This window comes from Bos indicus, chromosome 2 (assembly GCF_029378745.1).
Source record: "Bos indicus isolate NIAB-ARS_2022 breed Sahiwal x Tharparkar chromosome 2, NIAB-ARS_B.indTharparkar_mat_pri_1.0, whole genome shotgun sequence".
NCBI lineage: Eukaryota > Metazoa > Chordata > Mammalia > Artiodactyla > Bovidae > Bos > Bos indicus.
In genome coordinates, this window is record NC_091761.1 from 18515701 (window position 1) to 18535966 (window position 20266).

A 20266-nucleotide genomic window follows, 5' to 3' on the forward strand; every position below is an offset into this window, starting at 1 on the left:
CTCTTGCCTTTCCCTTAGAACAAAGAGAAAGTGAAAAGAAATGAAAGTGTTAGTCACTCAGTTGTGTCCAACGCTTTGCAACCCCGTGGACTGTAGACCACCAGGCTCCTCTGCCTGTGGAATTCTCCAGGCAAGAATACTGGATTGGAGTATTTCAATTTCAATAGTGGACTGGCGTATTTCAATTTATTTCCTCCTCCAGGGGATCTTCCGCACCCAGCGATCCAACCTGAGTCTCCTGCATTGCAGGCAGATTCTTTACTTTCTCAGCCACCAGGGAAGCCCCAAACAAAGAGAATTCTGGCCATCTGTATGTAACCCTGCAAATCTCAGCAAATACACTTTCATCTCTTCCCTTCTCAGGGCAAGATACCCTACATACTGGGGGTGGAAAGAAGAGATAGAGCAGTTCTACAATGGGCATCATAACTAGTTTAGGGAAGTCAGGCGAAAGAGGTGTCGTTCCACTGGCCCCAGGCCAGGCATCCTGCCACCTGGAGAGCAGCACACTGTCACTGACCTTAGAGAGGGGCACCGGCTCTGGTTCCAGCAGTTGCCGACTTATAGAGGGTTCGGTGCTCGTGGAAGAAGTCCTCTCCAGTATGTGGATGCTCTGAAAATACACGGAAATACAGCTGAGGGTTAGAGAATCCATTCCTCATGTGGATGGACAGGAGGGTGAGATCACACACATCACAGGAGGAGCAGTGGGCTAGGTTAAAGACGACAAGTTCCAGAGGGGAGACCAACAGCAGCAACAATGCTAAGAAAAGTGTCAGGACAGTGTCTCCTTCTCTTATGGATTTGATGGTGAATTTCTGCTACAATACTGATTTTAGTCTTAGAGAAACAGTCAGGGAGCACACAAATTAAAAACAAACAAACAAACATGGAATAAGTCCCAACATTTTAATAACTTTATAAGAACGGTGGTACACCTACTACTTAGATTTGCTCATCTTTCAAATGGCAGGAAACAGAGAAAGATCTACATCAAAAATCCCAGAGCCATAATACTGTTTAGTCTCTAGAGTTTCTTATAATCCTTATAATTAGATATTGTAATAGTATAATTATTATATAGTTACAATACTATAATTCTTAAATGCAGAGAAGAAAACAATTCAACAAGCAGTAGATATCTTTTACAAAGATTATAAAGAGCATTCACAGGTCAGTAAGATGACATTCCAACAGGAAAATAGGCAAAGTTATATGGGCAGGCAACTTGTGCAGAATATTGGAAAAGATGTTCAACTTCAACCACAGAGGTATTTAAAGAAATGAAAACCAAAATAATAATGATTTTTTAAAACCCATTACATTCAAGAATAGATCATGGTTGGGGGAAAAGGAGTATACAATCGGTATACTTTTTAAAGAGGGATTTTGCAATTTTATTAAAAAGCCTTTGGAGAAAAAAGTACTGCCTCATTGGCCCAGCAATCTTATAGCTAAGTCTTTAAGGAAGTAATCAGACTAGTATGGAAAGATATAGGAACAGATACACTTACTAAAGCATTATCTTATTAGAGTAAAAAAATCTAATATATATGAGAATGATACAGATTATTAAGGAAGTATTAATACCATGCAATGATTAAAAATGATAACATGAACTTTGGTCTACTGATATGGAAAAGATTGTCATGGTGTTTGGTTAACTAAATAATCAGGCTATAAAGAATATGTAGAATATGATGCTGCTAAGCTTATAATCAAAATATATTCCAGAATGTTACAGTAGCTGTACAGAGGTGGTAGAATTACAGATGATTTTTAATTTTTTTCCTAACTTTTTTTAGTGCAAAAATATACATTACTTTATATTTGGAAGAAATTAAGCACTTTATACAAAGGGATAAATCTGAAAGACATTAAAGAAATAATCCAACGGAATTAATATTTAAATACAGGCTGAAAATGTAACATTTTTACTCTAGTTCTAACATTTCATTGTTTCAATACACAAAGTTGGATTTTATTTACCTATTAAGGTCTCTATTTTTCCTATCTCATTGGAAAACTGTCAGATTAATGCTTGCTTCTTCATAAAGCAAGTTACACTTTGACCTGAGCCAAATTATTCTAACTTCTATTCAGACTTTTGATTATTTCTGTTATCTTGAAAATTAGAAGCCTGACTGTAAATTTTTAAAATCGTATCTGATTGCTTTTTTAAGTCACTTATTAGAAAGAGAATAACTGAGGTGGAAGATTTATTTTTCCAATTTGTGAGGAAGTAGAAGAAATCAGAACAGATATTTGGTGACCAAACACCTCTGTGGGCAGTGGGCAGCAAGAACTTCTAATCTGGCAGCCAGTGTGCCCACAGGCAATTGAAGCAGTAAATGGGACTCTGCTCTTTCCATTCCTAGGTTCACTGCAATTAGCGGCGAAAAATGATAAACGGGACTGGTATCCACATCTGTGCCTGCGCCTTTTGTGGGCGTCAGAAACAAAGGCAGACCATGAAGAGAAAACAGGCGGTGTGTGTTCAGATCTTTATCAACAATGGGAATAAATGACCTGGGACTTGTATTACTGTCCATGTTAGTACTCTGGATGGGATCCTACTTAAAACATATCAGCTAAATATGAAATTGAAATTTATTCTGAGATCATGCATGTCACAGGAACTAAAATGAGAATTATTGCTGTGGTTGAAGCAAAAATCATATTACCTTCTAGGACGCCCTCACAGCCTTTCATTTTTTGCGTGTGTGTTTAAAAATAATAAAACTAATATGTGCTCATCATAAAAAATTCAAATACAGAATAGAAATATATAAAAGAAGTCAAAGTTCCCACCCCACTGTTACTCACCCTCCTCATACCTTTAGCTTATGCAGCAGTGGTTGTCAAAAAGTTGTCCATGAACCTTAGAGGTTCCCATGGCCCTTTCAGGGCATATGCAAGTTGAAAACTTCTTATAACCATACCAAAATGTTATTTATCTTTTTTACTCTCATTCTCTCTCTAATGTATAGGGAAGTTTGTCAGAGGTTATATAACATAAGGACGCCTCTCTATTTTCATACATGCAGGTGTCTGAGCAATAAAACACACATACATTGCCTTCGGGTCCCCGTTCCCTACCCCACATAACAAATACACACAGTGAGAAATGCAAAACTTGGAAAGGAACTTGACCTTAACAGCAACGTAGGCAAGAAATAAAGGACTAACTCAGGAACTTAGCCAGGTGAAAGAAACTAAATCACCTAATATTCAATTCAAGCTACAGACACGGAAATCAATTTAGGATATTCAAAGCGTGAAAAAAATGAATTTTGTCTCTATAGAGACCTGGGGATACTTAAAAGGGCAGCTGGGATTCTGTGGGTCAGAAAAGTTAGTGACGAAACAAACCAGAACGGAATCTGTAAAATACCTACTGCAGTACCTGTCACGGAGAACACATTAGTTGTTTTCTCCACTCAATTTTACAAAAGTTTGCATTAGGGAAGAAAAGTAAGAAGTTCATTCATTTCAAACTTGTTATAACAACGAGTCGGACATGACTTAGCGGCTGAACAACACATTCCAACTTAGTGGATAATCCAAACCCAAATTTTGTTGATTTTCCAAGGTACAGAAAATCATAAAAATGTTTACTAAGATAACTCTATCTTAGTAATAAGTGGATATTTTTATTACCACTGTGAGGAAATTGAGGCTTTAAGAGATTAAATTGTGCTATGCTGCTGCTAAGTCACTTCAGTCGTGTCCGACTCTGTGTGACCCCATAGACGGCAGCCCACTAGGCACCCCCGTCCCTGGGATTCTCCAGGCAAGAACACTGGAGTGGGTTGCCATTTCCTTCTCCAATGCATGAAAGTGAAAAGTGAAAGTGAAGATGCTCAGTTGTATCCGACTCAGCGACCCCATGGACTGTAGCCTTCCAGGCTCCTCCATTCATGGGATTTTCCAGGCAAGAGTACTGGAGTGGGGTGCCACTGCCTTCTCCGAGTATACTGTATACTTGTATATTATTCAAACCTATCATCTATCTGATAATAAAAAATTAATCAACTACCTTAAGAATTGGCTTCAAACTCGTGGTTTTTAAATAAAAGTCAAAAATATATCCCTGAAGTTACGTAAGGACACACAATCACTCATTATTTTAATGAGATACCTAAGTAGGTGAAGGTGAATGCTATGTTCTTAATATGGGCAGATATGATGAAGACAGTTTTCAAATCTGTCATACTCAGTCTTGGGCTCGAGTTCAACTGTGTGCTCCATGAAAGTAGGAACAAACTTATCTTCATCTTGGTTTCCCACTTCCTTGACCTCTAGCACAAGGCCCTGCATACTGTAGGCAGGTAATCTCTAGAATTTTTTAGATCTCTTTTATTAAGTTGTAGAGAATGGCCTCTCAGCAATCATTAACACAAGATCAGGTATAAACTCCCTTCTAGTTTCATCTTGGAATTATAAAAATCACAGCTCCAATAAGACAGAACTTTTGAAAACATTTTAAAATAAGGACTTAACTTTTAAAACGAAAACATCTGGTGAGTTAACATCTGGTGAATTAAGCTCTTGTTTATTAGATTTAAAGCTGTGACTGGTCAATGGAGAACACAAAAAAATGTATTAATAATGTGGCAACATCTTCAGTAACAAAAATTAAATCTTCACGTTTCCTTTAAGATCATAACTTGTGCTATACTTGGTTTTCTTCACAGCTGCCTATTTTCATATTCTTTCACGGTGACTTGGAAATACATGCCACCTACCCTCAAGGTGTTATACATATTATATAAGAAGGTTAAATAAAGGATTACATATATTTGTTCATTGTTCTTTTAAAATCAAGTTTCCTTTCAAATACTAAAATTACAACTTAATTTCCAGGTCACTGTATTTTTTTAAAGACTTTTTTTTTTTTTTTCCCTAGAACAGTTTTAGCTCCACAACAAAACTGAGAGGAAGGTACAGAGACTTCCATGTGCCCTTGCCCCCACACATGCATTGCTCTCCCCCATTATCAATCCCTCTGAACGGTGTGGTGACATTTGTGACAAAGGATGAACTTAGGTTCTTTCCAGGTCAGCATTTTAAGGAACTTGGAACACACAGAGAAGGTGAAAGTACTCACCCGTCCTTTGTTCGCCCAGCTCAGAGAAAACCAATGCACACTTAGCTTAAAACCTGGAGTTGAGTGCATATTTCACTGCCGCTCTTTCAATTGGTAAAACTTAGTCCCCTGGGTAATACCCACTAACCTTAATACCTCCTAGGCAGCAAGCAGAAATCTGTTGACGTGACTACAGTCTGGTTTATGTGGTATCAAAGATGTGGGTAAACAGACATACAAAGAGACATTCAATAACGGCCGAATGGTTTAGTCGCAACTCCTGCAGAGAGAAACACAACTCTCAAAATGAAAGTCCACAGAACTGCTGAATGGGTCTCTTGGCTTGTCTGGCCTGTTGTGTAATTTCATTTTAGAGATGTAAAAGAGCTGCTGGAAAAATGGTAGGTTGTGGCTACCAATTTCTGAATAGACTCACTTTCCATGCAAATTTAAAACAGTATTAAAGAGACCATTGCTCTCTGAATGTTAACTCCACTGAAATTGCTCATCTGATGAGTTTATCTAAGCTATAATATTTTTCTGTTCATGAACTGTATAAACTATTTTCAAAGAAAGATATCCAAAATGATTCATAAACTTCGAAAGTATTTTCTTGTTCAAGCTTCTGATGATTAGGCTTGTCTCTCTTCTAGTTTTTCTAATTTTGACAGAGCAACACTATTCCAGTGAGACCAGTAGCCTTTACAGTGCTGCTGCTGATGACAATCGTGATAGTTCACATTCAGTGCTTTCTATATCCCTGTCTCTTACACGGATTATTTCATCCCATCTTCATCAAAAGCCTTTAAATAATGGCTATTCAATTTATTTTATGGCTGATTGAGCAGACAGAGCCTCAGTGAGGTTAATGACACAGAGTAAGTATTAGAGTTGGAATGGAAATCAAGATTCTCCTCTGGACTCCAAGCTTTTAAATAGTGACCTCTACTAAAATCAAAGCTAGTATTAGATGTCAAGAGTGCTGGGAGAAAGTGGAAGCAATGACAGATTTTATTTTCTTGGGCTCCAAAATCACTGTGGATGGTGGCTGTAGCCATGAAATCAAGACACTTATTCCTTAGAAGGGAAGCTATGACAAACCTAGACAACATATTAAAAAGCTGAGACAACAGGGCTTCCCTGGTGGTCCAGGGGTTAAGAGTCCGCCGTGCAATGCAGGGGACACCAGTTCAATCCATGGTCCCGGAAGACCCCATATGCCGTGGGGCAGCTAAGCCCATGTGCCACAACTATTGAGCCCGAGCTCCGGAAGCCGTGAGCCCCAACTACTGAGCCCGCATGCCATAACAACCACAGCCTGCGCACCCTGGAGCTTGTACTGCTCAACAAGAGAAGCCATGACAGTGAGACGTCCTTGCACCTCAACTACAGGGTGGCCCCCACTCACGAGCAGAGAAGGCCAGCATGCAGCAACGAAGATCCAGCACAGCCAAAAATTTAAACAAACAAACATACAAAAATAGATAATTAAAAAGCAAAACAAAACAGAGACATCACTTGGCAGACAAAGGTTCTACAGTCCAAACTATGGTTTTTACAGTAGTCAGGTATGGATATGAGAGTTGGATCATAAAGAAGGCTCAGCACCGAATACTTGATGCCTTCGAACTGTGGTGCTGGAGAAGACTCTTGAGAGTCCCTTGAACTGCAAGGAGATCAAACCAGTCAATCCTAAAGGAAATTAACCTTGCCTATTCATTGGAAGGACTGAATGTGAAGCTGAAGCTCCAATACTTAGGCCACCTGATGTAAAGAACTGACTCATTGGAAAAGACCCCAATGCTGGGAAAGATGGAAGGCAAAAGGAGAAGCAGGTGATAGAGAATGACATGATTAGATAGCATCACCGACTCAATGGACATGAATTTGAGCAAACTCAGGGAGATGGTGGAGGACAGAGGCGTCTGGCATGCTGCAGTCCATGAGGTCGCAAAGAATCGGACATGACTTAGCAACTGAACAACAGCAACAATACAATATTAGCAACAATACAATGACAAAAAACTACAGCAATTTCAAGTAGTCTTTAACCTTAAGACTAACTGAACACATCTACCACAACCTTCCATGGAAACAGAGGGGCAGAAATGAATAAAACAAAAATAAGTTTACAGCATTCTTAAATAGGGTGCAACCATGAGGTTTGCTTCCAAGTTTCCAGAACTAAGCGCAAGTCAGCTAGCTCTACTTCAGGAATGCAGTGTCTGATGAAGAGAAAAGAATGTAGTTTTGCAGTCACATAGACAAGCATACAAACCCCCATGCTGCTATTTATTACGTAAATAAAGAGGGCAAGTCATGAACCTCTCTCAGCCTCAGTGTTTTCTATCTCCAAAATGGAGATGTTAAAGTCTACCTTAGAAGACACTGCAAGTCACTGAGTTGGCATCCAGTGTATGGACGATCCTACCATACACTGGCACACAGCAGGCACTCCATAAATGGCGGCTAACAGCTCAGTTACAAACGATGTAAGAAAAAATGTTTAGGAATCTTGCGCATTCTTATTTCCACAGAAAGATGTGTCCAAATACTCTACAGGTGTACGACATCTGGGTGCCCTTTGGAAGCTGAGAGGCCATATCTGACAAGGCCATCATGTTACCTGGTCAATCTAGCAACTGTATTCAGCACCATCTCATGACTAGAGCACCGGAGCTTACTGAGAAAGCTGACAGAGTGAGTGGAGACAGGTGCCCTTGGATACTTGCAAGTGGGAAAGCAACAGCAGTGGATAGCGATGCACACTGCACATCTTGTGAATGCCTACAGCAAAAGAGGCTCACGGTCTTGCCTGCTGTCTTCTTAATCATGTTCTTAAAGGGACTATTTTTATTATTTTGAAAATAGCATAAAGTACCAAAATCACCAAAGCCAGAAGGCCATGACTGAAGAAGTAGTTAATTCTACTACTTTCTCTATAGTAATGATTATCTTGCTCTCACTGAAAGATGGCAGAATTACATTAATAATAAATCTCCATATAAGCACCACTAAGATGAATGAAAGTAGAAAACTTTAGGCATAGTGGCTGGGAAAATTCCACACGGCACACCTGGGAAACCCTGAGGGAAGAACCAACAGTCATCACATTCTTGACTCTTACTGCATAGAAACACAAGCTTGTTAAGAGCCAACAGCTATGGCCCCACAATGCAGTCGTCTGTTGTTGGAAACCCTGCATTGTAAGAAATACAATCAGGGACCATGGAGTGGTCCATTTATAGCCAAGAGGAGTTCAGCAATCTTGACTATGAAGTGGTAAAAGGCATATGAATAAACAATTCTTTCATTCCCATGGTTGCCTTTCAGTAACACTAGAACCAGAACTTACCTGTGGGCTTGCTCCCTACCTGTACTCACAAACATGCAGCAAAACTACTGAAAACCCAGCAACTACGATCATACCTCATTACGGCACTTACAACCGAACGGCAAATAAAAGGACAAATACGAAGCCCATTTCAAGAGCAAAGGCTCTGGAATGTGCAGAGTTAATAAGAGGCAGGAGAACAGTTCTGGATGACTAGAAAAGGACACTGAGGTCAAGCTAATTTGTACTTTTCTATAAGGCTATTACAATGACCCAGAACAGACAAAGGTTTTCCGTATGATCATCACTCAAGATTTTGTAACAAGCAAAAAAAATCGTATAAACATTTTTATATGTATATTTAAGGCAGAGTTGGTTTGTTTTGATTAACCTTGTAAACTCAGAGCAGATATATCTATGCTTTGCCTATATGTACTCATAAATATTTGCTGAAAGAAGGAACAAATGTTTGCTATAATAATATACAGTGTCCAAGCTCCCACTTTCTGGAAAACATGCTTAAATTTCTATGAGATAAATATAGATAGTTAGAGGGCAAAGAGGGGCACAGGTTTTGTTCATAGCATCTCAAAAATGGTTTTAAAAACTTGCTTTAAGTGTCCCATCTGGTATATACTTCATATTCATTTAATTTTAAATCTTATGGAGTTAAGGCTTACAATTTGATAATTAAAATAGATGACATTTATATTGTATTTACTATATTCCATATACTGTTTTAAACATATATATGTTTTACATACATATGCACATTAACCCATAAAATATAACCTTTAAAAATAAACGTTTTTGACGATAGAAGCTATACACGTCCATTGCAGAAATTTGAGGGGAGGAGAAAAAAAGAAACCACCCACAACCAGCAATAAACTCTTCCAATATCCTGGTATATTTGCTTTCAGCTTTTTAAATGAACATATACTCCTGATTCTTAAAAAAAAATTGGAAATACACTATATTTTCAATGTAATACCTGGGTCTTTTTCATTTAACAATATATAATTTTCTCAGAGCTTTAAACATTTTAAAAACATTTTTAACAGCTGTGCAATATTCCACTGTATGGCTATGAGTCAGGTTATTAAATGAATTCCTTGTTGAATATTAGATTACTTCTAATTTTTTAATACCATAAACATACTTTGAGAAACATCTCTGCACAGAAATCTTTACATGTATCTTTGGTTGTTTCCCTAGAATGCATTGCTTAGAAGCTGAGCTACCAGGTCCTATGGTTTGATTTTTTAAAAGACTTTAGATACATACTGCAAAATTTCCCTCCAGAAAAGCAGAATTAATTAACATGCCCAGCAGTAGTACATGACAGCATCCATTTCCCTGAAACCTCATCAACCTGGCTATTCCCTTTACTACAAAATCTGCTCTTTAACTAGTATTTGAGGTCAAGAAGCCTGACACAACATGCATGGGGCTTTCCTTTACTTTTGTGAAGGTATTTTAATTATAATTGTTAGGTAGTTAGAATAGAAAAACGGAGTCCAGAATGGCAGTGGCTAAAAGACAAGGAAGGGAAAAGCCCACGAAAATAGAACAGAGGAAGGCCCAAGGACTGGAGTGAGGACCTCAGGTAGAACAAACAGGTCTCCTGGCTAGCCCAATTTACATAGGGCAGGCCCAGGGGGAGGAGAAAAAACATAAAAAGAGGAGCCAAAGGGCCGGGGGTCTCTCTCTCTCTCTCTCTCTCTCTTTCTCTCTCTCTCTCTCGGGTGCATGCTCTCTCTCTCTTCTCCCTCTCTCTCTCTCTTCTCTTCACGTCTTTTGGGACGGCATGCCCTCACACCTCGAGGATGTATTTTCCTTTATTTTCTAAATAAAACTGAGCTGTAACACAGAGCTGTAACACTGATCTGTCCGAGAGCTGTGTGACACACCGAGAGCTTTAACGTCCGTCACTTCAAATTTTTGTTGTGACGAGACAGAACCGAGGAAATTACACACTCCCCTGACACAACCTAGGAGAATTACTAAGACAGAAGGATGGTAATTTTTTCTATGTGTCCAAGTTGAAAGTCAAATAGAGCAGTTTTGTTGATGCTTTGGGATGATGTTTTTATAGTCCTAGTGAAATACCTGAAATGTGTTGTATAGAAGTGATTGTGTCCAGCCTCGGTGAACAACAACCTCCCGAGGAAGCTTCTGCAAACAACAGATTCCCAGACCTCATCAATGACCTACGAATGAGACTCTCCGGGGTTCGTAACTGATTATACTGTGCTTCTCTCCATTTAGTGTTATGCCTAAGAACCCAGCAGGCAGTATTCATCTTGGCTCTGAAGGATGGACAGACTTGCTTCTATAAACAGGCTACCCCAAACCAGACAGAAGGTAATAAAATAATTCCTTAAGTGAGAAACCAAGGCAGGCGGAGAGAACCAAAGTGCTTTGGCAAACACACCAGGGCAAGCAGCAAACAGATTCTTTCTGAGATAACATTGAGTTCTCAATCACTTGTGGGTAATGAGTATCTACGTGCCAGGTGGCAAATTTCCTTCCAGTGGTCTCAGTTTCAGCACATTTGACACGGACTGAACACACGCCGTAAACATCAAGCAGCACTGACAGCAATCTCCAAATGGTGGGGACAGCAAGAAATTTGTGGGGCTGCTCATTTTGTTTCATAGAAAAGGCTAACTGTAGTTTTCGGCAAACAAATAAATGATCGGAACTTCTCACTCCAAAAGCAATGCATGTAGTGTAAGTTCAGAAAATTTAACATTCAGGAAAGCACAAACTACAAAAATTCACCTTTAAAACCAGGACTTCACAATCATTATTAATATTTTCATCTGTGTACTTTCTGGTCTACTGTTTCCCAGGCCAACGAGGACGTGAAAAATTACTGCTATTGTTGAGGGAAAAAATGAGGAGGTGATATATAACTCAAGGGTAACTGACAAATGCCGTGTTACAAAGTTCACTTAGACAAGTACAGAAGGCCCTTTCCCCAGACATTCCTGCTCATCCAGCCCTACTACGGAGCATACAAGTGGAGTGGTCAAGAACAGGAACTCCAGAATCAGGCTTCCAGGGAGCAAATCTTGACTTAGCTGCTCATTAGTGTGGCCAGAATATTTCACCACTTTATACCAAAGTTTAGTTCTCTGAAATAGTGATATTTCAGCCTTCCATAGTGAGAACTCATGAGAAAGCAGCTGTTGCTGGTATTGTTCTATTATTCATGAACTGTGCCTAATATTTAGACTTCTCAAAATACTCGATTTTAAAAATGCACCTAAATCACAAAAGTTGGTCATAACATGACTTTCTGCAAGCAGATACTATTTTTCCCATCAACATTGGTCCTAAGTCTTAAAAGCTAGGTTCCTTGGGATGACTGGAATCACCAAAAGGCTAACTTGGAAGCAAGTCAGGAATTTAAACTAACCTGGCACCCAGGGCTTTATGTATCAGTCTCGCTATGATTAAGACACTGCTTCCCTGATAGCTCAGTTGGTAAAGAATCTGCCTGCCATGCAGGAGACCCAGGTTTGATCCCTGGGTCAGGAAGATCCTCCGAAGAAGGGAAAGGCTATGCACTCCAGCATTCTAGCCTGGAGAATTCCATGGACCATACAGTCCATGGGGTCACAGAGTCAGACACAACTGAGCGACTTTCACTTATCACTTTAGTATTTCTCTCTGAACTGAGAGCTGGGTTCCAGGGTTATCTGGCAAATCCCTGGATCCACTGAATTCTAAAATTTTTCTATTTAGATATTGGCAGATTTCAAATTATTCTCCTCCTCACTGATAAGACTGAAGACAATTTAAACTGGAAGTTAGATATAAATCAAGAATGCTTGAATTTTTCTCTCCAGAACTGAGAATATTTTTGTTTGGGGAACATTATATTTTTCACAATCCAAAGATGGAAATAGGTTTCATATTCAGAAAATAAAGATGCTATATTTCAAAGCAGTAACTTGGTTTAGCAAAGCTATTTGAAAAAGATACTTCAGAGATTCAACTGGAAGAAAAATATTCCAAGTCAGTTTGTGTATATGCTGGGGGATATTTTTATCAATCTGTTTGTCCAAGAATAAAACTTGTTATGAAAACCCTGTACACAAAGTATAGTTGTTAATGAAGAACATTTTTACTTTCTGGTTTTCTAGACATCTTCTTCACTAGTAATGAAAGTTGCAAATAGAGCAGACGCTGCTGATATCTGAACTGGGTGGTTATGTGGTGGTAAACCAGACCATGGTTACCTGAGTCCCACTGAATCACTGTTGGGGCAGCCTCCCATGCTACAAGAGGACATTAACTGCATGGGTCATGGTTTGTTAACTGTTATAAATAATGTATAGGAAACTTTTTTTTCTTAGTATTAATACTTTATTCTTTTCTTTTCTGGCTGTGCCGCATGGCATGTGGGATCTTAGTTCCCCAACCAGGGATTGAACCCATGCTCCTGCAATGGAAATGCAGCGTCTTTACCAATGGACCACCAGGGAAGTCCCAGGAAACATTTTTAGATATCCATGTAATTGGAATCTTCTATTAGTTGTAATCACTGACCATAATATTGAATATATATTTTATTAAACACTGGCAAGAAGATTAACTATCAGCCTCTTGTGATTAATATTAGGAATATAATTTTTTTCCTTAAAAAGTTCTTTATTTTATGATCTCTAAGCTTCTGTAAACTTTAAATCATTATAAGGATAGCTGTTTGTTTTTCTTTGATTTTTCATTAAACAAACAGATTGACTCATATGTGCCTTTCACATCTAACTTGGTAGAGCTATAACAATTCACTCTAGTAATAGACACTGTCACCTGGTAATTGGGCTTTCTTGGTGGCTCAGATGGCAAAGAATCTGCCTGCGATGTGGGATACCCGGGTTCTGTCCTTAGGTTAGGAAGATCCCCTAGAGAAGGGAATGGCTACCCACTCCAGCATTCTTGCCTGGAAAATCCCATGGAGAGAGGAGCCTGACAGACTACAGTCCATGGGATCGCAAAGATTTGGACACGCCTGAGCAACTAACACTATCTGATAATTATTCATTCCAAATTCCAAGTTCCTGGAGCAACAGTATCTGATCTTCTGAAATGGTTTGATAACAACACAAGTAAAAATAAGCATTGGCTCCAGAGGCTTCACTTTAAAAAATGTAGATGAGGGTTTCCCTGGTTGGCTCAGTGGTAAAGAATCTGCTTGCCAATGCAGGGGACATTCGGTCCCTGATCCTGGAGGATCCCACATACCTCAGAGAACTAAGCCCATGTGCCACGACTACTGAGCCTTGCTCTAGAGCCTGGGAGCCGTAAGTACTGAACCCATGCGCCACAACTACTGAAGTTCGTGGCCTTTAGTGCCTGTGCTCCATAACAAGAGAAGCCATGGCAATCAGAAGCCTGCACACCGCAGCTAGAGAGCAGCCTCCGCTCACCCCAACTAGAGAAAAGCCTCCACAGCAATGAAGACCCAGAACATCCAAAAATAAATACATAAAATTATTTTTTTAAATGGTCCACATTAAAAAAAAAACTTTTTTAAAATGTAGATCCTTGGCCTGATCCCAAACTACTGAAACTGTCTCAACAGGGTGGTCTCAGTTTTGTATACTGCAAAAAATTCTCTAAAAAATGTAATCATAAGGGTAATTATCAAAACAAACAAACAGAACCCAATCGGCTTGCTATAAGCCAATTACATAGTATTACTGAAAAATAAGTACGATGAGAGACTGGGAAACAACAACTCTTATTTTAGAGTTATCTCCCACCCCACCAATAGTTTTAACATCTGTGCAGAATGCTCCCATTGCTTTGCTTTTGTTTGATATCTCTGCCTACATAAGCCCCAAGTCATTTATTCTACTGTACAGTTGCCATGAGCAGCAAGCAGGAGGCTCTGTGCTCTCCTGGTATCTTCTGCCACTTCTGGACCATCCCTCCTCTACTTTCAAAGCCCACTGTTTTTGGGAGACTCAACTCCTGACTGTACTACTTTCTCTCCTTGCTGTCATCTCCTAATTGCATGATCATTCCCTCACAGCTACCAAGGCCTCTGGAGCCTGATTCACAATCTTCCTATCCATGCCAATATCTCATTCACTTGCTTATTCAAATATATTCTGAGCCAAATTATATGCCAGGACTGTAGAAGGTGCTGCTGCTGCTAAGTCGCTTCAGTTGTGTCCGACTCTGTGCGACCCCAGAGACGGGAGCCCACCAGGCTCCCCCATCCCTGGGATTCTCCAGGCAAGAATACTGGAATGGGTTGCCACTTCCTTCTCCAATGCATGAAAGTGAAAAGTGAAAGAGAAGTCACTCAGTCGAGTCCGACTCTTAGCAACCTCGTGGACTGCAGCCTACCAGGCTCCTCCGTCCATGGGATTTTCCAGGCAAGAGTACTGGAGTGGGGTGCTAATGGTACTAGGGAGACATTATTAGACAAAATAAAACTTCTGTTTCCAGGGTGCCTGCACTGCAGTGATAAGGAGCAGAGGAAGGGATACAAATGTAAACAGGTGAATATGTAACATGTCAGATAGTGGTTAATGCTCTGAAGACAAAAGCAGGTAAGTGGACAGTGAGTGATGAGGATACACAGGGGAGGGTGGGGGAAGGCTGCCCAAAGAGGGTACATTTAAGAGAATGAGTCAAGAGTGTGAGCATATCTGGGGATACTCGGAGGAAAAGCAAGCTGGTCAGAGGGGGCCCAGAATGCAAAGTCCCTGAGGTTGGGAGCATGCTTGGCACATCTAAGGAAGATGCTGGGGAGCACTATGTGGAATGTGGTAGGAGATGAGACCAGAAAGGTATATGCAGATCCAGGTTATGAATGACCTTGTAGACAATGGTCAGCAACTCAAATATTTGGAGAGCGATGGGAAACCATTGGAGGCCTGGGCACAGGTGAGAGGCTTGATCTGACTTAGCTTTAAAGGGACCACTTTGACTACTTTGTGAAAAATGACCTGAAGGTTAGTCAAAGGTAGAAGTAGGGAGACCAGTTAGAAGGATATGGCCATAGTCTGGGTGAGGAATGATGGTGGCTCAGACCAGGGCAGAGGGGGAGGAGGAGGGAAGTAGTGGTCAGATTCAGGACATCCTGAAGGCAGAACCAATGGGATTCACTGAGGGTCTGGATGCGTGGTGTGAAGAAAAGAGAGGAGTCGAGGATGGCTCCTGCAAGATTTTTGGCCTTACCAGTGGAAGGACAGAGTTGCTGTTTACTGAGATAAGGGGGACTGGGAAGGAGTAGATTTGAGAGAGAAATTAAGAGCTCAGTTTTGGACATGTTAAGTTTGAGATGCCTTCTGAGTATCCAAGTGGAACTCTCCCTTGGTCACTTAAATATTATTGTTGTCAACTAATTGACATCCCGAATCAGGGTTCATGAATTCAAATGCTCTCAGGGGCCAGGCAGGAAACACAAAATATTGCAATACAGTAAGGAGAGGAAGAGACTGTGGCTGATGAGAGAGCAAATGCCTCATCTAAAGGGGAAGCCAACCCTGAGCCCAGTCTAGTGCTGCCATTTGGGATCCGGGCCCAGTGTTCCTTTACCTTCCCATTTCGAAACAGAAAGAAGAATCTGGACTTTCAACAACCAAACATTAGGGAAATAAAAAAGCTCCACAATCTATCACATTCGAGAAGTGCTCAGTTAAATCAAGTTCTGGCTACAGGACTTATTGGTGTCTTTATTAATTGCAAAAAATGACTGGGTTTAGCATTTCTCTAATCTATCTGACAGCAGAACCCTCTTTTCATGCAACATTTCAAGGGATAAGCATTCCTTGGACCATACTTTGGGAAATGCTGGTTATGCAAAAGTCCTAGACATCTAATCAACCTATTTCCTCTCCTAAAAATTTAGGGAGTGTATTTCTTGCATTTTCAGAACCATAGTTGAACACACAAACACACATATACACAGATACAGCCAATTCTGTTAGCTGTTCTAACATCTGATATCAGTCTTGAACAAAGTGTAAATGGAGCAGTTACTAAAGTCTTCCAAATTGTTAAATACTAAGTGGGACCCTGACCTTTTCATTGGTGAAGAAACATTAGTGAAACCACAGGGGCACCAAATCACTTCATTTCCCATCTCCTCTCCCTCCTTCACTGGTTGGGCTACATAATTCAGTGACAGGAAGGGCAGCCAATTACTACTATGCAGTTGGCAGATGTTCTTTGTTTATACTCATCTATGAGGATAAATAAATCTGGATTGGAAAATCTGTAATAAAAAGACAAGACTAATATTGTTGCAGATCTTTAAAAATATCCTCTAGGATACATTAAAATACTTGAGGTGCAAGGCTTGTCTCTGAAGAATCAGACTGTGAAGTCTCCTTAAAAGAGCTTGCAATATAGTTGAGGAGATCAGTACATAAAAAGATAACAAGGAAGTGTCAAATGTTGTCAAAAAGTTCTATAAAGCTCAGAGAAAGGAAAGGTCAGCATGGGTTAGTGGCCAGTGAGAGTGTCACTTAACTAGTCCTTGAAGCACAGGAGGTATTGAGTTGAGAGGAGGGTGGTGGGAATCCATGCAGGAAAGTCAGGAGCAGGGATGGAGATAAGGAAGTTTTGGGAGCCATGAGCAGACAAGACTGTACAGGTTGGGAGGAAAATAAGAGACTGCGGCTGGATCCAATCATGGTGGTCTCTTGATATAAAGTAATCATATATCATGCAGGGAACTGAAAGTCTTTGAAATAATTTGAGCATGAATCTTCCAGATTCAGGAAATTTGAGCTCAGGAGGCCACAAGGAATCAGTGAAGCATGAGTACTCTGCAGGACCCCAGGGTGAGGTGATGAGAATCTAGGCTAGGAAATGAGCAGTGAGACTAGAAAGAAAGAATGATATTATGAAGGAGGAAATAATCAGTGGGACTTGTTAACCTACTGAATGTGGGAGAAACAAAGAAGAAAGAAATGACTTTGGCCTTGAGTCTACACGAGAATGATTATCCTGATAGTAAACTGGTTTATACACACTGATTTAGGGTGATAATGACACAATTAAGTAGAAATGCCCAATCAAGTAATTCACGACCTGGAACTAGAAGTTGGGAAGGGCAGGCAAATAATGTGCAGAAAGTCACCACTGTATGGCATGTACTATGTGCTAGAGCCTTTGTGTGTATGATCAGTTTAGGAGAGAAACAGGGATGGACTTTGCAATTTGACACCATCTACATAGACGTCGAAGAACTGATGCTTTTGAACTGTGGTGTTGGACAAGACTCTTGAGAATCCCTTGGACTGCAAGGAGATCCAACCAGTCCATCCTAAAGGAGACCAGTCCTGGGTGTTCATTGGAAGGACTGATGCTGAAGCTGAAACTCCAATACTTTGGCCACCTCATGAGAAGAGCTGACTCATTGGAAAAGACCCTGATGCTGGGAGGGATTGGGGGCAGGAGGAGAAGGGGATGACAGAGGATGAGATGGCTGGATGGCATCACTGACTTGATGGACGTGAGTTTGAGTGAACTCTGGGAGTTGGTGATGGACAGGGAGGCCTGGCGTGCTGCGATGGGGTCGCAAACAGTTGGACACGACTGAGCAACTGAACTGAACTGAACATAGATGTCAGTCAATCAGGAGAATGGTAACATTCAATGAAGACCAATTCATCATTTTCTCTACGTCCTTCACCATGAAAACAGCCATCACAAAAAAAATAGATGCATTAAAAACTACTACATCATAGTCTGTCACAAGATCACTCACATTTTCTGATTTCCTTAAGCTAATACAAGATTTTAACAAGTGATGAGACATGGAGGGAAAAGAACTGGAATGGTTCTTTATTCTCCTCTCCCTTGAGGCAGATAAACAGATACAAAACAGGAGGCAGGAAGGAACCAGGGGAGAAAGTACTTGGGAGAGTTTCCCCTGCTGAGATAAACAGGAATGAAAATAAACTCTTTCCTTGAAGAAGAATAACCATTTGAATGTTTCTTATTTTTCTAGAATGCATTATCAGGCATGCTATTTTATTCCCATCATAAAACCTTCTATCCACAAGCCAGCCAGGAGTCACACATTCCACCTCCAAACCTCCTCTGGTGGATCAGAGTCTCAGTTCCGCCCTGTTTTTTTTGCATGCTCACCCCTGAGCTCAGGTAAAACAGGCAGTTCAACTAAGCCTGACAGATGTTTCTGCAACAGTCAGCAGTCTCTTCCATTTGCTATAGTTCTCCAGGGTGAGCAGGGTTGATCCCTTCCTTCCCTCAGCAGCCAGGAGGCCACACTGCTTAAAATTCCTCTCAATTTAAATGCTCAGGGCAAGGGGAAAATAGAGAAGCCATGACAAGAGAGGCCAGAGGCAGGTGAAGGGTAGCATGAAATTGCAAACTTAGAAAGCATCGACCCATCCGCGGGAAAACTACCTCCACTAGCCGAGGAAGGCGGAGCCTCGGAGGGCACTCCCGCCACACAGCGCTGGCGGCGCCACTGGGCTTCTTGAGAGTTGTAGTTTAAAAAAAAAAAAAAAAGAAAGCATCTCCGTGTGCAGTAGTAATTTAATTTAAATGTGTTTTCATTCATAGTACTCTTACTTTTTTTAAACTCTAAAGATGTAATGAACATTATAACTTTGTGTAATCACAGATTCAGCTAATGACATAACTGCTTCTAATGAACAGAACATAGATGTCCTCTTTGAATTCCCCTGCAATTTCTTGCTAGAAATAGGAAAGGGAGTTCGGAGTGGGAATCTGTAGACTGAAGGCTCTCTAAGGAACATCTCCAGAAGTGCATTCCTACCATCTAGAAGAAGGAATTCTCATGTGGAACTGGCATCTCAAGGCCCAAGTCTGTATTACAGAATATCAGATAACTGAGGTGTGCACTTCTAGCAAACTAGAAAAATATCAAACTAAGCAAAATACTCTGAACATATAAAATAGGAGAGAAAAAACTGCACAATAATGTTCGCTAACTGGATGTCCCCCAAAAGGAAAGCTTTTAGAAAAAGTTAACATCTGCTTATTGTGAAAGTCTATCACAAGATAACATTATAATGGCAAATAATATTCAGTTAAGTGCTGGGCAAAAAAATTCACCTGTCTTGACAAAGAAGCGTATACATATGACTAACCTCCATACAACCTTGTCTGTATAATAGCCACTAAAGTAGTAATAAAGTAAAAACGGCTCAGTAGTGTCTGATTCTTTGCAACCCCATGGACTATGAATTCTCCAGGTCAGAATACTAGAGTGGGTAGCCGTTCCCTTCTCCAGGGGATCTGCCCAACCCAGGGATTGAATCCAGGTCCCCTGCATTGCAGGTGGATTCTTTACCAGCTGAGCCACCAGGGAAGTCCAAAGTAGTAATAAAGTATCCTGTAAACAAAAATAATTTACAGAATGAGCTACATGGAATAATTAAGCAATAATAATTTAATTTCTCTATTGACTTCAATTTCTTGATTCTATAATTATATTTGTAACCTCATTCCTGAATCTGTTACCAGATTCCATGAAACTCCAAACAGAAGTTCATGCACAGCAGACCAATGAGAGACCTGTCGGAAGATGCCAAGTCCCTTTCAACTTCTGCAAGTGAAGAAGAAATAGCAGAACATTCATGTTCCAGAAGCCACCTTCTGCCTCCAGGTACAGACATGGGGAGAACACTGAGGGCTTCACTTAGCCACTCTTCCTGTGGCTTGTACTCTGAAAAAGGATTCTCAATTATAGAAAATCAAGAGCAAGATCTTCATGACATCATCAGGCAGATCTACAGAACACAGTGAGTTTTCCTGGGGAATAAAAAATCTTCACAACAAAAGTTTCAGAGTTAATTAGCAATCCCATCATA

The 20266-nt window shown here is 40.4% G+C and overlaps 1 protein-coding gene and 1 non-coding gene across 18 annotated transcripts in view; one reads left to right on the forward strand and one right to left on the reverse strand.

Annotated features, from left to right (window-relative positions):
* Window positions 1-20266, reverse strand: part of OSBPL6 (oxysterol binding protein like 6) — a 216125-nt gene that overhangs the window by 66454 nt on the left and 129405 nt on the right. For all 17 annotated transcript variants that reach the window (XM_070798890.1, XM_070798885.1, XM_070798868.1 and 14 more), the window contains one exon: window positions 521-613. In XM_070798890.1, coding sequence (XP_070654991.1) covers window positions 521-613 — 93 coding nt within the window. The remainder of the gene's footprint in view (window positions 1-520; window positions 614-20266) is intronic.
* TRNAG-GCC (transfer RNA glycine (anticodon GCC)) lies at window positions 11901-11973 on the forward strand. The gene has a single exon. It is a non-coding gene; the product is annotated as a tRNA-Gly (tRNA).